The sequence below is a fragment of the Leucopleurus acutus genome (genome assembly GCF_964270905.1).
Source record: "Leucopleurus acutus genome assembly, chromosome: 2".
NCBI lineage: Eukaryota > Metazoa > Chordata > Mammalia > Artiodactyla > Delphinidae > Leucopleurus > Leucopleurus acutus.
The window spans coordinates 53,107,855-53,124,603 of NC_139143.1; the positions used below are offsets into that span (position 1 = coordinate 53,107,855).

Genomic DNA, 16,749 nt, shown 5'->3' on the forward strand with positions numbered 1-16,749 from the left:
TTTTCAAAACTGAGGTTGTTTGTATACATATTACTGTTGAGGTATCAGAGAGTCACATTTTGGCGGTAAGCACTTAAATTATATGCAGAAGCTTTCATAATCAACTCACTTATCATGTAGTGATTTACCTTCAAACTTCATTACATGAAAGGTAATACTAGATTTATTGAAAATGTGTTCTCTCTGGACACAATATAACCTCAGCGAAAAGTAAGCAATTTGGGTAACAGTGAGCTGTGGGCAAGAGACGCTAGTAGAATTTTTTTCCCCCATAAATTAGCAAAGTGAGTTAATCTACAAGTAATAATTTAAAGATATAACAATTTTCTCTCAAGGAACTAAAATCGCCTGCATTAAGTTCTCAAACCAATTGGGAGAAGTGGTGTCAATAATTTCAGATTCAAAAAGTTATGAACAATGAAGTTGAACAACTTTCTAATGTCACCAAAATTCAGAACAGAAAAATAACTATTTCTATTATTAAGACAGAATACTACATAATAGATTTTGAAGGCATTTAAAATAACCATGCTACAATGTGTTTGTTCTGTTTTCTTTTAATGCTCACAGCTTCAGAAATTCTGTTATAGTCTGAAACACTGGCATGGTTTTTCACTGGCACTGTGAGTTAAAAAAAATAAAGAGTTTCTCTGTATAACTTACACAACAAGTATTTGCTTGTGAAATATTGAAAGATTAAGTGAAAATAAAAAATAGATTTTCATAATTAATTACACAAATTCAGAAATTCTAATCTAATGTGATGGTTATAGCCAAGCTTCTGGCTTCCCTTTTATCAAGCAAACAACCAGTCTATCTCCTTACAAAACACTTCTAGTTATTTTATTTTTTTCTTGTGGTACGCGGGCCTCTCGCTGTTGTGGCCCCTCCCGCTGCGGAGCACAGGTTCCGGACGCGCAGGCTCAGCGGCCATGGCTCACGGGCCCAGCCGCTCCGCGGCATGTGGGATCTTCCCGGACCGGGGCACGAACTCGTGTCCCCTGCATCGGCAGGCGGACTCTCAACCACTGCGCCACCAGGGAAGCCCCTAGTTATTTTTTAAATCAATGACTAGTTTAAATTCCTGTGGGAAAAGAAGAGATGAGAGATGCTACAGAAGACAGAATCTCCTCAGAAAAAGAAATTGGGCACAACTTCTCTTAAGGGTGCTTCTCCAGTGTAGGCTATGTTTGGTAAGGCTTATATCCTTGAATTAATCATTTGATTTCTGTCTTACAAGAATTCTTTACTAAGATTATGGGCAAAAGTATAAGAACAATGATCAATTCAGTACCTAGACACAACATAAAATCTATATAGTTGAAATAATGCTTATATAAGATCAATAATTATTTAGGTTAAAGTTAACAGGGACTACAAAGTCAGAAAAAGCTACTACTCATCTTCTACACAATTTTCTACAAATTGATCTAAAGATACATGCTTCGTATACTGTAGTTAAACACATGTATAATTCAACAGCTGAGGATACTATTAAAAGATTATAAACAAAATCATAAACTGTGAGTTTTTCTAATTCAAAATTATTTTAGAGCAGAAGGCATTTTTATAATTCTATTATGTGTTCTTCACAAGTCAGTAAATATTAGGCATCAGATTCTTTCAGATCAAGGATCAATAAATTATGCACACAATAATCCTCAAAATGAGTTTTTAGCAAAAGGAGCAGTCAGTGTCTCTTCAGTTTTCTTGTTACTAGAAAGAAATAGTTAGAGCTGCTAACTACTACCTCTAAGCTGTGTGTAAGAGCAAAACAGTGCCTAGCCCTGGAAAAACGGACAAATGGAAGATGGCAACTAGATATCCCATTTCTGAAAATCTTGTTCAAGATGATCTATGGACTTTTTTTTTTTTTTTCCGGTATGCGGTCCTCTCACTGTTGTGGCCTCTCCCGTTGCGGAGCACAGGCTCCAGACGTACAGGCCCAGCGGCCATGGATCACGGGCCCAGCCGCTCCATGGCATGCAGGATCTTCCCAGACCGGGGCACGAACCCGTGTCCCCTGCATCGGCAGGCGGACTCTCAACCACTGTGCCACCAGGGAAGCCCTATGGACTTTCTCTTTTGATAGAACCAACTAAATTATGCCCCTAGTAAAAGATATGGACAATGTCTCTATATATCTTGTAAAACTGCTTTGGAGACATGTCCAGTATGTCATTCCATATATATATTCCTTATATAATAATATCCCAATAAATATTTTCCATAGTTAAAGATCAATGCCTGGAAAGTGTGTCTTTTTTTAAAAAATCAGTAGTTTTTAAAAATAGATATTCATATATAAGTCATAAGGTATTGACTTACATCTTATGACTTATTCCATATATAAGTCATAAGGTATTGACTAGGCACTTTAAATTTCCTGGGGAAGTTTTTAAAGATATAAAACATTTTCAAAGAGTTTATACTTGAGGAGAGAGAGAGAACTGGCATACCCCTCCATAGAATGTTTTTGTTTTATCTTAGTTTCCAGGAAGCTTAGTGTCAAAATCTGTGTTCAAGGGTGTTGAATTATTTTCACATGCTTTATAGTAAAACTATCTTTCTTATTCTTCATTACCTGGCTCTTGTACCTTAAAGCCTAACTTAAAACCTCCTGTACTCAGGTGGTCATGTAAAGGCTCACATATACCCAGTTATTTTTTTAAAAGTAGACAGGATATAACTAATACATATAATAATAAACAGAATAGATCACTTCATGTTAGAAGTTTAAGAAAAGTCAAGAACCAACTGAACATCCTAACAATGGTTATACTTTGCTTTTTAAAGGTATAGCAAGACAAATCTAGTTGTTCACTTTGGACAAATCACTTACCCTCTCAAGTCTTATTTCCTTAATCATATCAATAAAACACAGACTTTAATAACATTAGACCAGGGCTTTTCGCATCTTTTGCTTCTTAGCAGAAAATCTTTTTTAATCATACATGGAATCTCTATATATAAACAAACAAAAGAAAGATGAATGGCTAAAGTTGGGGTTGAGGGCCAAAGGCCCGCTATTATCAGGCTCCCCATCAACCTTTCCACCTCCAATCTGTGGCAACTCCAGAGGCACTTCAAGAAGGTTCTGTGCAACATAGTTTTAAAACTACCAACTAAGTGGTTGATTTTAGTCTTGTCTTGGTTCTAAAATTCACTCTGCACCAAAGCCAAACGTTTCCTATTCCTTATCCATGTATTTTAAATAGAAACCTTGATAAACTACTTTTTAAATTAGTACATGAAACATAGTCAAAGTTTGTGTGTTGGGCTTCCCTGGTGGCGCAGTGGTTGAGAGTCCGCCTGCCGATGCAGGGGACACGGGTTCATGCCCTGATCCGGGAAGATCCCACATGCCGCGGAGCGGCTGGGCCCATGAGCCATGGCCGCTGAGCCTGCGCGTCCGGAGCCTGTGCACTGCAATGGGAGAGGCCACAGCAGTGACAGGCCCGCGTACTGCAAAAAAAAAAAAAAAAAGAAAAAAAGTTTGTGTGTTAAACACGATGAGAAATGAAAAAAAATCCACATAATTCTATTTGCATACCTAAATAAACTTTTAGAAGTTTTCAAACATTATTAAAAATTATATATTCACAATATCCAGGAACATCAACAATGATACAATTAACAGTTACAAGCTCTAGGAATTGCATCCATTCATCCAGCTGCCATAAATTTCCTTAAGAAATTAGAAGTATAAATGGTTAAGAACTAATTGACAAATCTCTTATTAATTCATCTTCACATTCCATGGAGTATATCTATTAGTCTGACTTTAATACAACACTTCCAAAGACAAGATAAAAGATTCAAACCTTTAGAGAGATTTTCATATAGGCTCTCAACAGTTAAAAGCAAGTTCTTTTCCACAACTAATCCAAATACAGCCAACCAATGTTTTCTAAAGCACTGTAATAAATGTATTAGAGTCCATGGTGGTTTCAAGTACAGCACCTAGAAAAAAACAGCATCATTGATTTACTTATTATTCCTATTATTTAAAAGTACCTATTTAGGAATTCCTACATGTATTTCCAGGCAAAACATAGTTGAATTCTTTTAAAACTAAAAGATGTTTTATTAAACGCCAATCACAATCTTAAAATGCTAATTCCACTGCAAATTGCTTTTGTAAAATTCATATTAGTATTAATCCTTATAGCTTCAGAAACTATGTGTGCAAAAACACTGTTCTAATCAGAAGAAGCATAGTTCTAATCAGCAAAAGTTGTCGATCTACTTTTCAACATGGTCACTTCTATGAGGAAATCAATCTATTTCATAAAACTAGAGAAAATAATCTATATAGAAAAGAATTGTCAACTATAATTGACACTTGCTACACTCTTGTAAAGACATGTTTACAAAGAAGACTGATCATTTAGTACTACAAGATATCAGCACATCCTTTTTTGAACCGTTCATATGCAATGACTTTCCTAGACTCTGTTATGAAATCTAATTTACGTCAACCTTCCTAGAAGAATCTGATCATTCTTCATCATCTTGGTTCAAGACTTGGTAATATAATCAAGCCACATTGGCAGATATTAGAACCTCACTGAATATCTGGAAGAGATACAACTGATGGGAAACAAAGTTTCTCCTAATGATAAATGTGAATAGCAAACAAACATTAAACTAAGAAGGCCACTATTGCCAAATGTAGTGTTTTACTGATTGCAGAAAAGATGTGAATCTAAAGAAAATTCAAAATATTTTACTAATATCAAATTTATACTCTGATTCTCATATTTACATGACATAAGCTAACATTTAACTTCTCTTTCTGAAAACATATTGCTAAGGCAATTCCCTATACTAGACATTTTGACTCAAATAAACTTAAAATGAGAGGTTTTCTGAATTCAATTTAAGCTCCATGGAGGCAATGTGTCTGATACACTGTAGACACACAATAAATATTTGTTCACTGAAAAAAATGAATGATAAGATGTAGAGAACAAACATATGGACACCAAGGGGGGAAGGGGGGATGGGGGTGATGGTGGTAGTATGAATTGGGAGATTGGGATTGATATGTATACACTAATATGTATAAAATAGGCAACTAATAAGAACCTGCTCTATAAAAATAAAATTCAAAAAAAATGAATGATAAAATAGAGTCCTAATCTTTAGGAAATGCCCAACACTTAGCGTTCAAAGAGTTATTCCAAAAACTTCAAGAAAAAAATATAATGTGATGTAGATTATTACAATAAAGCTTACACATCTTATATAAGTAGTATTTCTTAAAATAAGGTAATAAATCTTTAGCAATAAAAAGGAAATTTTCAACTAAGAGTTGAAATAATCACCTCCATCCAAAGGTTTCCAAAAGCAATTTTCATTTCTGTTTCTAATATTGAAGATAAAGCTGTTCCAAGAGATTTTTCGAGATCTGATACAATGCTTTCAAGTGGAATGCAGAGTCCAGAGTTTGTAGATTCCTCCTCACAGCTCTTCTCTAAAGGTGTTGCTTCTTTAAAACAAATAGTTACAGGCTTTATTTAGGACACTAATAGTAAATATTTTACATATATAATTAGTATTTGGCCATAAATAATAAACATTTAATGGATATAATTAGTATTCGATCCTAAAAACAAATGAATACTTTATTTTCGAAACAGTATCATGGGAGTTCCCTGGTGGCCTAGCGGTTAGTATTCCAGGCTTTCACTTGCCGTGGCCGGGGTTCAATCCGTGGTTGAGGAACTCCCGCAAGCCATGCGGCACAGCCAAAATAAATAAATAATTTTTAAAAAAGAAATAAAACAGTATTTAGAAACATTTATTTCTAGTATAGTTGTTTTAGACTCAACATAAATATATCACATTAGCAAAAGCTTTACCTTCTGACAAAAGGAGACAAAATGTTACTAAAATAGAAATTTGAGAAATGTGTGTGATATTTTAACCAAAGTTTAAATTTTATTATTTTCAAAAAAAGTAAAAATTAAAATAATGCTTTGCATCTATTTATAATAGAAAACCAAGAACTATGGATCAAAATGTGTTTTCTTCCAAAGATAATATATTCTTCCAATTGCAACTCACATTTAATAAATTGTTTTGAAAAGACTAAAAGCTCTGACTTAACCACTTTTATTCCTTCCCCTTCTAAAATAAGTTTTGATTATTTTAATTGATATTATTTCAATATAATTACTACTTTGACACCTGCAAACAACTGCAATTTCTTTATGGCAAAATTCAATGTATTAAGGGGCACATCTCTACAAATACAAACCAAGGATTTAAAATGAGAGTAATATAATGGGCAAACCAAACGCATGTTTCCCTTGAAAAACCATATACTAGAATATTCTGTTACTCCCTCTAAATGCCATTTTGAATATTATGACAAAAGAAATTTTATTACCAAAAAGGTCAAATAAGTAGCATGTGATATATGAATACATGAAGCATATACATATGCTTTTAGAGACTTCAATAATTATTTTTCCCACAGAGGGAAATGGAGGGATGTATTTTTAAATTATGTAAGATTTAATATATTTCAACAAATATCAAGCGATAGAACAGATTATTCTGGTGGAAAAAAAGAGATAAAACAGCAGTATTGCCTTTAGCTTTCTTAAATATTTGTTCAAATTTAAAAAAAAATTATTACTAGAGTCCTTCAAGTTTCTCTACTACTGAGTTTTTACTGTATTAATAGAAAGTTATGAATATGGAACTAATTTTTAAAATAAACTAAAAATTTCTCTCTACCTCAAATGAATTATTTCCTGTGGCTACTATTAATTTAAAAGGTATACTCTGAGGTAAAAAATAGGATGCACACAGTGATTATAAATATATAAAAATGTATGTGAGTGTACAGACAAAAATTCAAATTAATTTGTAAAAGTATATGTAGAAGGCAATAATGTTATATTTTCTCTTGGATTACCATTATAATATTCATTCATCTCTACCATTTGTGCCAGAAAATACTCCAAACAATGTTATTTTCAATGTACAAAATAAAAATTTACTATTAATTCCAACTGTTATCAATATTCTTAGTACATAAAATATGATATATTTCTAATTATTTGTAGTAAGAATACTACCTGCTTTCAATTGTTGTTTAGATATACAAGGCTGATGACATACAACTGTGTTCAGAGATAAGTTTAATAATTCTGCACTCAATTCTTCTTTACTGAGTGACTTCACACCACTTATTAGGCCTTTGTTTCTTAAATTTCTATCATCCCTAAGGTTGGGTTAGGAGGAAAAAATATTTTATTTTTTATAAGATAAATCACATGGCAACTAAAAACACATGGAATCTAATCAGAGGTTGGTGATTCTCATCATATATATTAAGAAACGATAACAATTTTTTTAATATAGAATATAAATAAATATACACTAGAATCAAATCATCTGAGCTTTTGAGAATAATTATTATTATTATATACTGAATGTTTCCCAGGTACCAGGCACTGTTCTAAGCACTTTATATATATATCAATCCATTTAATTCTCACAAGAAACCTCTTAGGTAGGAGTGATACTAATTTTTATCCCCATTTCACACATAAGAAACTGAGGTGTATGGGAAGTCCCTGGGGGTCCACTGGTTAGGACTCCACGCTTTCACTGCTGAGGGCCTGGGTTCAATCCCTGGTCGGGGAACCAAGATCCCATAAGCCATGCGGCATGGCCAAAAAAAAAAAAGAAAGAAAGAAACCGAGGTATAAAAAGGTTAAGTAACTTGTCCATAGTTATACCCGGTAAGTGGGAGATGGACTTGAACACAAGAATATGATCATCCCAAGATAAACACAGAGAGCCATAGTAAGATAAATAATTTACACAGGGTAAGCAATTATAAATTTCCTTAGAGTGAGCATAAGACAAATGATGTGAATTTGCTATTTGCTGAAAGAGTCAGTATGATTAAAGCATAGTGCATGAGACCAGTTTACGTGGCTACAGAGAAAGGCAAGAACATTAATAAATGGAAAGAGATTTAAGGGCTTCAATGGGGAAATGACATGATCAGATCTGTGTTTACCAAACTGTTGTTCTTGCAACTAGTAGGCTTCCAGCTTTTGTTAATGGCAGAGTAGTTTGGTCAGACTAACCAACCCTCCCACAACAAGAATCAGAAAATCTGGACCAAAAGCAACAAAAAAAGACAACCCCAAAAAACCCTATTTGAAGGCACTAGAAGGCAATCAAATGTAGGCGGAAGGTGGAGGGGAATCTACATTCAAGAAGCAGATGCTGCACTGGTAAGAGCTACAATTTTCTATCTTTTTGCCTGAGGGTATTCCCTAATTCATCACTGCCTTACAACAGAAAGCCACAGCATTTATGGCTTGAAATGTCAGAGGGCACTGTTCAGGACTGGCCAGAGCATATAGAAAGTTAAGGCGGAACCTGAAGAAGGGAGGAAACCACAGAGAAGGTGAGTCCTAAAATCTGCATATAAATTCTGCCCAGAAAAAAAAGCAACACACTGCCAAAAGACAAAGCAATCAACAGAACCAGACTCAGACATGACACAGATGTTGAAACTATCTGATAGGAAATTTTAAATAATTTTGATTAATCTGTTAGAGGTTCTAATGAAAAAGGTGAATAGCATATAAAACCAGATGGAAATGAAGAATGCCTTCAGCAGGCTCAACAGACTCAACACAAGTGAGGAAAGAAACAACATACATTAAGACAGGTCAAAAGAAATTATCCAAACTGAAACAAAAAGAGAATAAAAGGTTAAAAAAATACATAAGAGCTGTTGGACAATATCAAATGGTCCAATATACATGCATGTATTAGTTGTCTACTGCTGTGTAACAATTAATCCCCAAAATTTAGCAGCTTGAAAAAACATTTATTATCTCACACAGCTTCTAAGAGTCAAGGATCTGAGAGTAGCTTGACTGAATGGTTCTGGCTCATGGTATCTCACAAAGGTGAAGCGTGCTATTGCCTGGGGTTGCAGTTATCTCAAGATTTAATTGCTGCTCATTCATGTGGCTATAGGCAGGGAGTAGCCCTTCACTGGTTTTTGTCTGGAGGCTTCAGTTTCTCAGCATGTGGGCCTCTCCACAGGGCTCCTCACAGCATGGAACTTGCTTCCCCACAACAAGTGATCCAAGAGAGATGGAAGAAACAAGAGTGCCCAAGAAGGAATTCCCAGTCTTTTATAACCTAATCTAAGAAGTGACACACCATCGCTTCTGATGCATGCTATCTGTCACACAGACAACCAATCCTGGTACAATGTAGAAAAGAACTACACAAGGGCATTAATACTAAGAGGCACAGGGAACTCCCTGGAAGTCCAGTGGTTAGGACTCTGCACTTCCACTGTAGGGGGCCTGGGTTCCATCCCTGGTCAGGGAACTAAGTAAGATCTCACAATGCAGTGCAGCCAAAAAAAAGAAAGAAAAAACAAAAACAAACAAACAAAAAATACTAAGAGGCAGGGATCACTGGAGTCATCATGGATGCTGACTACTACAATGTAATTCTGTAATACCAGAAGGAGAAAAGAAGGAATGGGGCAGAAGAAATATCTGAAGAAATATTTGGCTGAGAATTTTCCAAAACTAAAAATGAACACCAAACCATAGATCCAAGAAGCTCAGAGAATATCAAGCAGGATAATTTCCTCTCCTCTACCACAAACATACACACAAACAACTGGCCATAACTGCTAAAGACTGCTAAAACAAACTGCTAAAAAAACAAGAAACAAAGTCTTGAAAGCAATGAGAGGGGAAAAAAAGACACATTACACACAGAGGAAAAAGACAACATTTACAGCAGACTTCTCATCAGAAACCAAACAAGCTAGAAGAAAATGGAGTGACACCTTTAAAATACCAGAAGAAAAAAAAAAAAAAATCAACCCAGAATTGTACATCTAGTAAAAATATCTTTCAAAAATAAATAAATAAATACACTATCAGACAAATAAAACCAGAAAATTCTCTGCCAACAGATTTAACATGTCAAAGAAAGTTGTTTGGGCAAAATGAATATGACCAGAAATCTGACACCAGACAGAAACTTGGATCCAAAAAAAGAAATGAAGAGTGCTAAAAATGGAATGCAAGATTAAAATATTCACTTTATTTTTAATTGCTTTAGATGGTAAATGGCTGAAGCAAAAATATTAGCAAAGTATTGTGTTTATTGTTTCTGTAAAGGTTATATATATGACAATGATAGCAAAAACAGACGGGGAGAAATATGAAGCATATTAAAATCCTTACAATATACATGAAGCAATATAATATTATTTAAAGGTAGACTTTGATCAAGTAAAGCTGTATATTATAAACACTGAAGTAACCATTAAAGTTTTTTCAAAAAGGTATAGTCAATAACGGAGATAAAATGGCACCACAATTAATCCAAGCAAAAAAAAAGGAAAAGGAAGAAAAGAATAGCTGAACAAATAGAAAATAATTAGCAAAATGGTAGATTCTGATCCAACCAATTAACTGTGAATAGTAGAAACTCATCAATTAAAAAGACAGAAATTGTCAGAATGGAAAAAAAGAAAAGTACCAACTACATGCTATCCACAAAATACTTTAATATAAAGATACAGATAGGTTAAAAGTAAATGGATGAAAAAGATATACAATATAAATATTAAGCAAACAAAACTGGAGTAGTAATATTAATACTAAACAAAGGAAACTTCAGAACCAGGAATATTATCAGTAACAAAGTGAGACATTGTATAATGAGAAAGGTGTCAATTCACCAAGAAGACAATCCTAAATGTGTATGCCTCTGACTAAAGAGCTTCATAATACATGAAATAAAACAAAGAGAACAGAAAGGAGAAGTAAACAAATCCACAATTACAGTTGGGAATTTCAATACTCCTCTCTCAGTAATCATAGAACAAGTAGACAGATAATTAGTAAGGTTATAGAAGACATGAACAACACTATCAATAAAATTGACCTATTTAAAATTTATGGAATACTCTACCCACAAGAGCTGAATACATTCTTCTTAAGTGCACATAAAATATTCACCAAGTTAGACCTTATTCTTGGTCATAAAACAAAGTTTAACAAATTTAAAAGAATAGAAATCATATAAATTATGTTCTCAAGTCATAACAGAATTAAAGAGCAAATCAATAACAAAAGATAACTGGAAATTTTGAAAATATTTGGAATTAATTGTAACAAATATCTAAATAACTTATGGGTCAAAACAAAATTATAAGGAAAATTATAATTTTTTTTTTTTTTTGTGGCCACGCCGTATGGCTCCAGGATCTTAGTTCCCCGACCAGAGATCGAATCCAAACCAGGGCCCCGGCAGTGAAAGCATTGAGTCCTAACCACTGGACTGCCAGGGAATTCCTGAAAATTATAAAATATATAAAATTGAATGAAAATAAAAACACAACATATCAAAATTTGTGGAATGCAGCTAAAGCAGTGCTTAAAGAGAAATTTACAGCAGTCTCAAAAAATGATCTAAGCGTCCACCTTAAGAAACTAGGAAAAGAGCACAAAAGGGGCATGAGAGTATTTTTTGGGGTAATGGAAATATTCTATGTATCAAGAGAGATGTGGGCTACACCAGGGTATCCACTGTCAACACTGTATAGTTAAGATTTGGGCATTTTAATATTATACATTTTCCCTTAAAATAAAAAGAACTGTATAAAAATAATCATATAGGGGGACAGAAATATAGATAATAGAAGAATGGTAGAATCTTGATAATTGTTGTAACTGAGTATTTAGGAGTTTATTAACTCTTCTTCATTTTGAAAGTTGTTGAAATTCTTCATAACGAAACTTTTTAAAAATTAAAAATACCATTATTACTTTTTGAAAAATAAATGGAAAGTAAGTATTGAAGTAGAGAGCATAATGGGTCTTAGAGCAGAAAAGGAACAGGAAAAATAACATCACTTGACATCGGATGGTGGCAGAGTAGACAAAGAAAAGAAGACCATATAAGACCTGCTATTTAACTGGATATAGATTACGAAGGAAAGGCAGGAATCAAAAATGACTCCTAGGTTTCTGGCTTTAGCAAATGGGTGGAAGATGGCACTTTTTATTCAGATGGAGAACAGTTTAGAAGGAAAGATCAGGAGTTCATTTTTGGAGATGGTAGGTCCCAGATGTCTAGGAGACATCCAAACAGAGATATCAAATAAGTAGATGAATATACTAGTCGAGACTTTAGAAGAGAGATGTGGACTGGAGATATTAACTGGGGGTTCCTGGCCCATATTTAGGATTGTAAATATGAGTAAAGTACTTAGAATGAGGTATAGTATATAGTGTTTATAGAAGGGTTCCCCTAATCACTGTTGTTATTAATATTAATTATTATAATCATCATCCATTTAAGTAATATAAATGTATCCTCACATTAAGTATGTGTGACTTAACACAGTATGATTATCACACTTTATAGGAAAAAATAAAAAACAGGCTTGCCTGATGATGTCAGTTAAAAGTAAAGTCTGACTACAAATTTTCATTTCACTAAAAACTGTTACATCTGTTAATTCCAAAACAGTGACTGCAGAAATAATGGAGGACTGACAAAATCTCACCAATTTAATTTTCATTCTAAGTTGAACTAAAAAAATAACAAATATATAAAAATTATCTCTCAATTTTAGTTTATCACAAATTCAAAATGATTAACATATTACTAATTCTATTTCAGCCTTCAACAAACTCCAACATGATATATTATGTCCTAGATTAAAAAATAATTTGAAACTAGAGATAGAAATCTGTAATATTTCCTTTAATATAAAAAAAAATTATCTTTGAACACAGCTAAAATGATAATTGACCAAGCCCCCTTACAAGAAAAATCTTATGGCTATTCATTTCTATAATCACTCCATTTCAGAGAACTTAGGCATGATCATGAAACTGTAAAAAGCCCATTTTTCAGTGAATACAATTCAGACTAAAACTGCAAATTAAAATTGCTCTTATCAGTTCCTTTAAAGCCTTTTCTCATACATGATGAATACAATTTTGCTTAACATTATGATACTTTTACCTTAGAACTAAGTTATGAATACATTAGTTGGGAATGGAGGAATGGAATCAGGAAGGGAGGAGGAGGAAAAAACTCTTGAGATAATTTTATGTGCTAGGCGCTCTTCTAAGTCATATATATATTTTTTCTGACTAAATACTCACAATAACCTTATAAAGGCAGGTATTATTATCCTCCCTATATTTTACACATGAGGAAACATTAAGCAACTTTCCAAGGACACAAAGCTGATTAAGTGGTAGATCCAAAATTCCAACTCTAACTCTATCACAGGCATCAAGGATATAACTGCAACAAAACTTAGCCCTTCTCCACAAATTAATTAATTAGTTAATTAACTCTCCTGCCTCATGACCAAAAATGTCAGATTTTTATTTCTATTTTTTGGGGATGTTAAGTTGACTTTCCCTGCTTTTTCAAAAGTTTTCTAAATATCAAATAACTTAAGTTGAAATGAAACCATGAGATTCAAATCTCATTCTTCTATAGCTTGCACATTATAAGAATGTGAGATATAACTGAATATACTTACTGGCAGATTTAGAAAAGTATGTATGTTTTTCATCTTGGTATGGGGGACACAGTATGATTTTTAAAAATTCTTTAATATAAGTCACTATTTTTAAAAAAAGAGTAAAATGATAATGAGACTCACGTGCACAAAATAACAAGAGAACAAGGGAATAATTCTTGGTACTGAAGACAGCATTTTAATACACGGTCATCATTGTTCTCATCGCTCAATCCATCTGCAAATTTAGTAAAAGCAACAATCAATAAGCACACTAAAAATCTGGGAACTGTATGAATAATCTAGGCCATATATACAAATCAAATCATCTAAAAGAAAGAAAACTTTTTAAATAAGAAGAGGAAGATAAGACACAACAAAAACAATGCCTTGAAAATTCTGGATCTAGAATTCAGGTAGCATATAGTTGTGGGTTTAATAAACTGATTAGTTTGCTACTATCAGTAAAATGGAATAGGATATGCCTATTAATAAACCCAACGGAAAAAATCTGATCAGTAGGTTAAATGCCATATTAGAAACCAAAAGCTACGAATCTAGTCTCAGTTCAGTCACTTAGTGACTTAACATAAGTAAATTATATGATTACATCATGCTTAAAATTAACAACTTAAAAGAGGTCTGTAAAATTATAAGCAACTGTTCTGCCAACAACAGAACCACTTTCATGTGTCTGCTTTTTCTTAAACTCTAAGCAATAACATTTAGAGAGAGATGTACAGAAGAAGGCAACACAGGCGCTAGGCAGAGAATACAAAAAGTAATTTCTAACAAATGCTAATATGTGGCTGACAGAGTGTCCTCTAGCATTCTCCAAGCCTTGAAGCATGTAGTAAGCTTGTTTTTTTGTGAAAATAATGTAATGTGTAGGAATAGGACCAAAGACAGCATTTCTTATAAGTCCTTACACTACTTGCCTCAGAACTCCCTGGGGTACTTACCCAGACCCATTTCTGGAAAAGAATCTTTGGAGCCTGGACCCAAAAATTGATTTAAGCCTTTGGCAACTCTCTTACACACTGAAATTCAAGATGTACTGGACGTGAGACTCAACTTTGTTCCCAGATTATAACCTTTTTTCCCCTCAACTTTTAGCCTACAGTCACTTAGTCCTCTAAACTATCAAATTAGAAAATTCATTCATGCATTCAATAAATATTTATATAGGGTCTAATTTGCACCAGGTGCCTATGCTAGGTAACTGGACATTCAAAAGACAAGCTCTTTGGGATCTCACAATCTCGTGGTGAAATCTAGACAGAACTCAACTAATCTCACAGCATGAGCCTCAGGGAGACGTGATTCAGTTCTTTAATCAGACAACCAGCCAGCCAGCCAGACATGTATTATAGCAGTCAATTTTCCTTCTTTTAGCTCACAGAGTAAATACCACAATAATGCAAAATGGGCAGCTCAAAATCACTGGTTAACTTTAGTAACTCAATTTGACCAAAAGAAGGATGTTTAAAGGCTACAGTACATGCCCTAAAGGTATCAAAGTTCAAGATTACCTGTTGTGTCATTTTTTCTAGGACACATGGGCCTGGAAGATATACCTAAAACTACAAGAATATTCATGAAATATTTTATCAACAAATATTTTCGAGCACCTGCTCAGGTACTATTCAAAAGTGAACAAAACAGACTCTGAAAACAGACTGATCTGGGTTTGAATCCCTGCTTTCCCACATACTGGACATGTAATAATGGACAAACTGCTTAACAGGATGATTAAATGAGAAAATTTATTAAACACTTGGCCCAATATATGCTTATATCATGTGTTCCTTAAGTAGCATATATTTATTACTTAAGACTCAGCTTAAATGGCACTTCAACAGCAACAACCTCTACTCACATTCAACACCAAAATAAATTCTGTATAAATTATAGTTAATATGATTTTTAACATTTAATAGAATTAAAGCTTCTCAACAGCAGGCCTTGTATGTCTCATTCACTGCTGCAGCCTCAACACTTAGAAGTGTCCGGTACAAATATTTGGCAGATAAATGATTCAACAAAAATATAATAAAAGAAAATATAAAAATGATGGAATAAATGTCTCATGTGGGAGGTGTCAGATAACTTTATTTTTGCTTTTAATTATTTTTACCTAATTATAAAAATAAAATAATTATAGAAAATCTGGAAAATTCAGCAAATATTAAGAAAATTAAAATAACTCATAATTCCATCAGCTCAATATTACCAATATCCACCATCTATAAGTATACATGCATAATCTGAGAAATTTGGGATTGTACTTCATATTCTTTTAAATCTTATTTTTGTTTTTTATTCTTTTTGCAAGTTAAAGTGAGTCTATTAGTGTCAGCCCTAATCCAATAGGACTTAGTATTCTTATTAAAAAGGGGAAAATTGGAGACAGACGTGCACAGAGAGAAGACGATGTGAATAGACATAGGGAGAAGATGGCCATCTATAAGACAAGAAGAGCAGTTTGGAACAGATCTTTCTCTCAAAGCCCTCAGAAGGAAACAACCCTGCTGACACACTGATTTTAGACTCCTAGCCTTCAGAACTAAGACAAATTTCTAAGTGTTTTTTTGTATTAATTTTTTATAGATTCCATATATAAGTGATGTCATATGATATTTGTTTTTCTCTAACTTAATCTAAGAAATTTGGGATTGCACTTTATATTCTTTTAAATCTTATTTTAATATCAAACATCATTAACGTTTTTCAAAATACAATATTCTCTCATATGACTACATCATTATACGTAACTTTTACAACTGTTAGATTGTTTCCAATTTTTTTGCTGCATAAATCATGCTGTGATGAACATTATTTATATAAACCACTGTGAGCATCTCTGATTATTTCTTTAAAATAATTTCTAGAAAGAGAACCATCTCTTTTGGCTTCTTAATACACACTAATAAATTGCTCTCCTGAAAAGTTACTAATTTATATTCCCAATGCACTGAGCACTGTGTTCCTATCAAGTGCTGGGAAGGAGCAGCTTTCTAAACATAGAAGCAATAAAAAAAAAACAACAAAGGAAAAAGTGAAAGATATAAACTAAAACTTTATACATAAGAAATTAACAATATTAAAAATAGCAAACAGGAAAATATTTGCCTTGAACAAAGGACTGACTAGTTGTACTTCTTTTGTGAATTACCTAT

The 16,749-nt window shown here is 33.3% G+C and overlaps 1 protein-coding gene across 6 annotated transcripts in view; it reads right to left on the reverse strand.

Annotated features, from left to right (window-relative positions):
* SWT1 (SWT1 RNA endoribonuclease homolog) overlaps positions 1-16,749 on the reverse strand; it is a 91,030-nt gene that overhangs the window by 52,231 nt on the left and 22,050 nt on the right. For all 6 annotated transcript variants that reach the window (XR_014325964.1, XM_082832384.1, XM_082832383.1 and 3 more), the window contains 4 exons: positions 13,715-13,808; positions 7,095-7,240; positions 5,331-5,494; positions 3,825-3,963 (listed from right to left, as the gene is read on the reverse strand). Coding sequence is in view for 5 of the 6 variants with exons in the window: in XM_082832384.1 (XP_082688510.1) it covers positions 3,825-3,963; positions 5,331-5,494; positions 7,095-7,240; positions 13,715-13,808 (543 nt within the window). In the remaining variant the exon portion in view is untranslated. The remainder of the gene's footprint in view (positions 1-3,824; positions 3,964-5,330; positions 5,495-7,094; positions 7,241-13,714; positions 13,809-16,749) is intronic.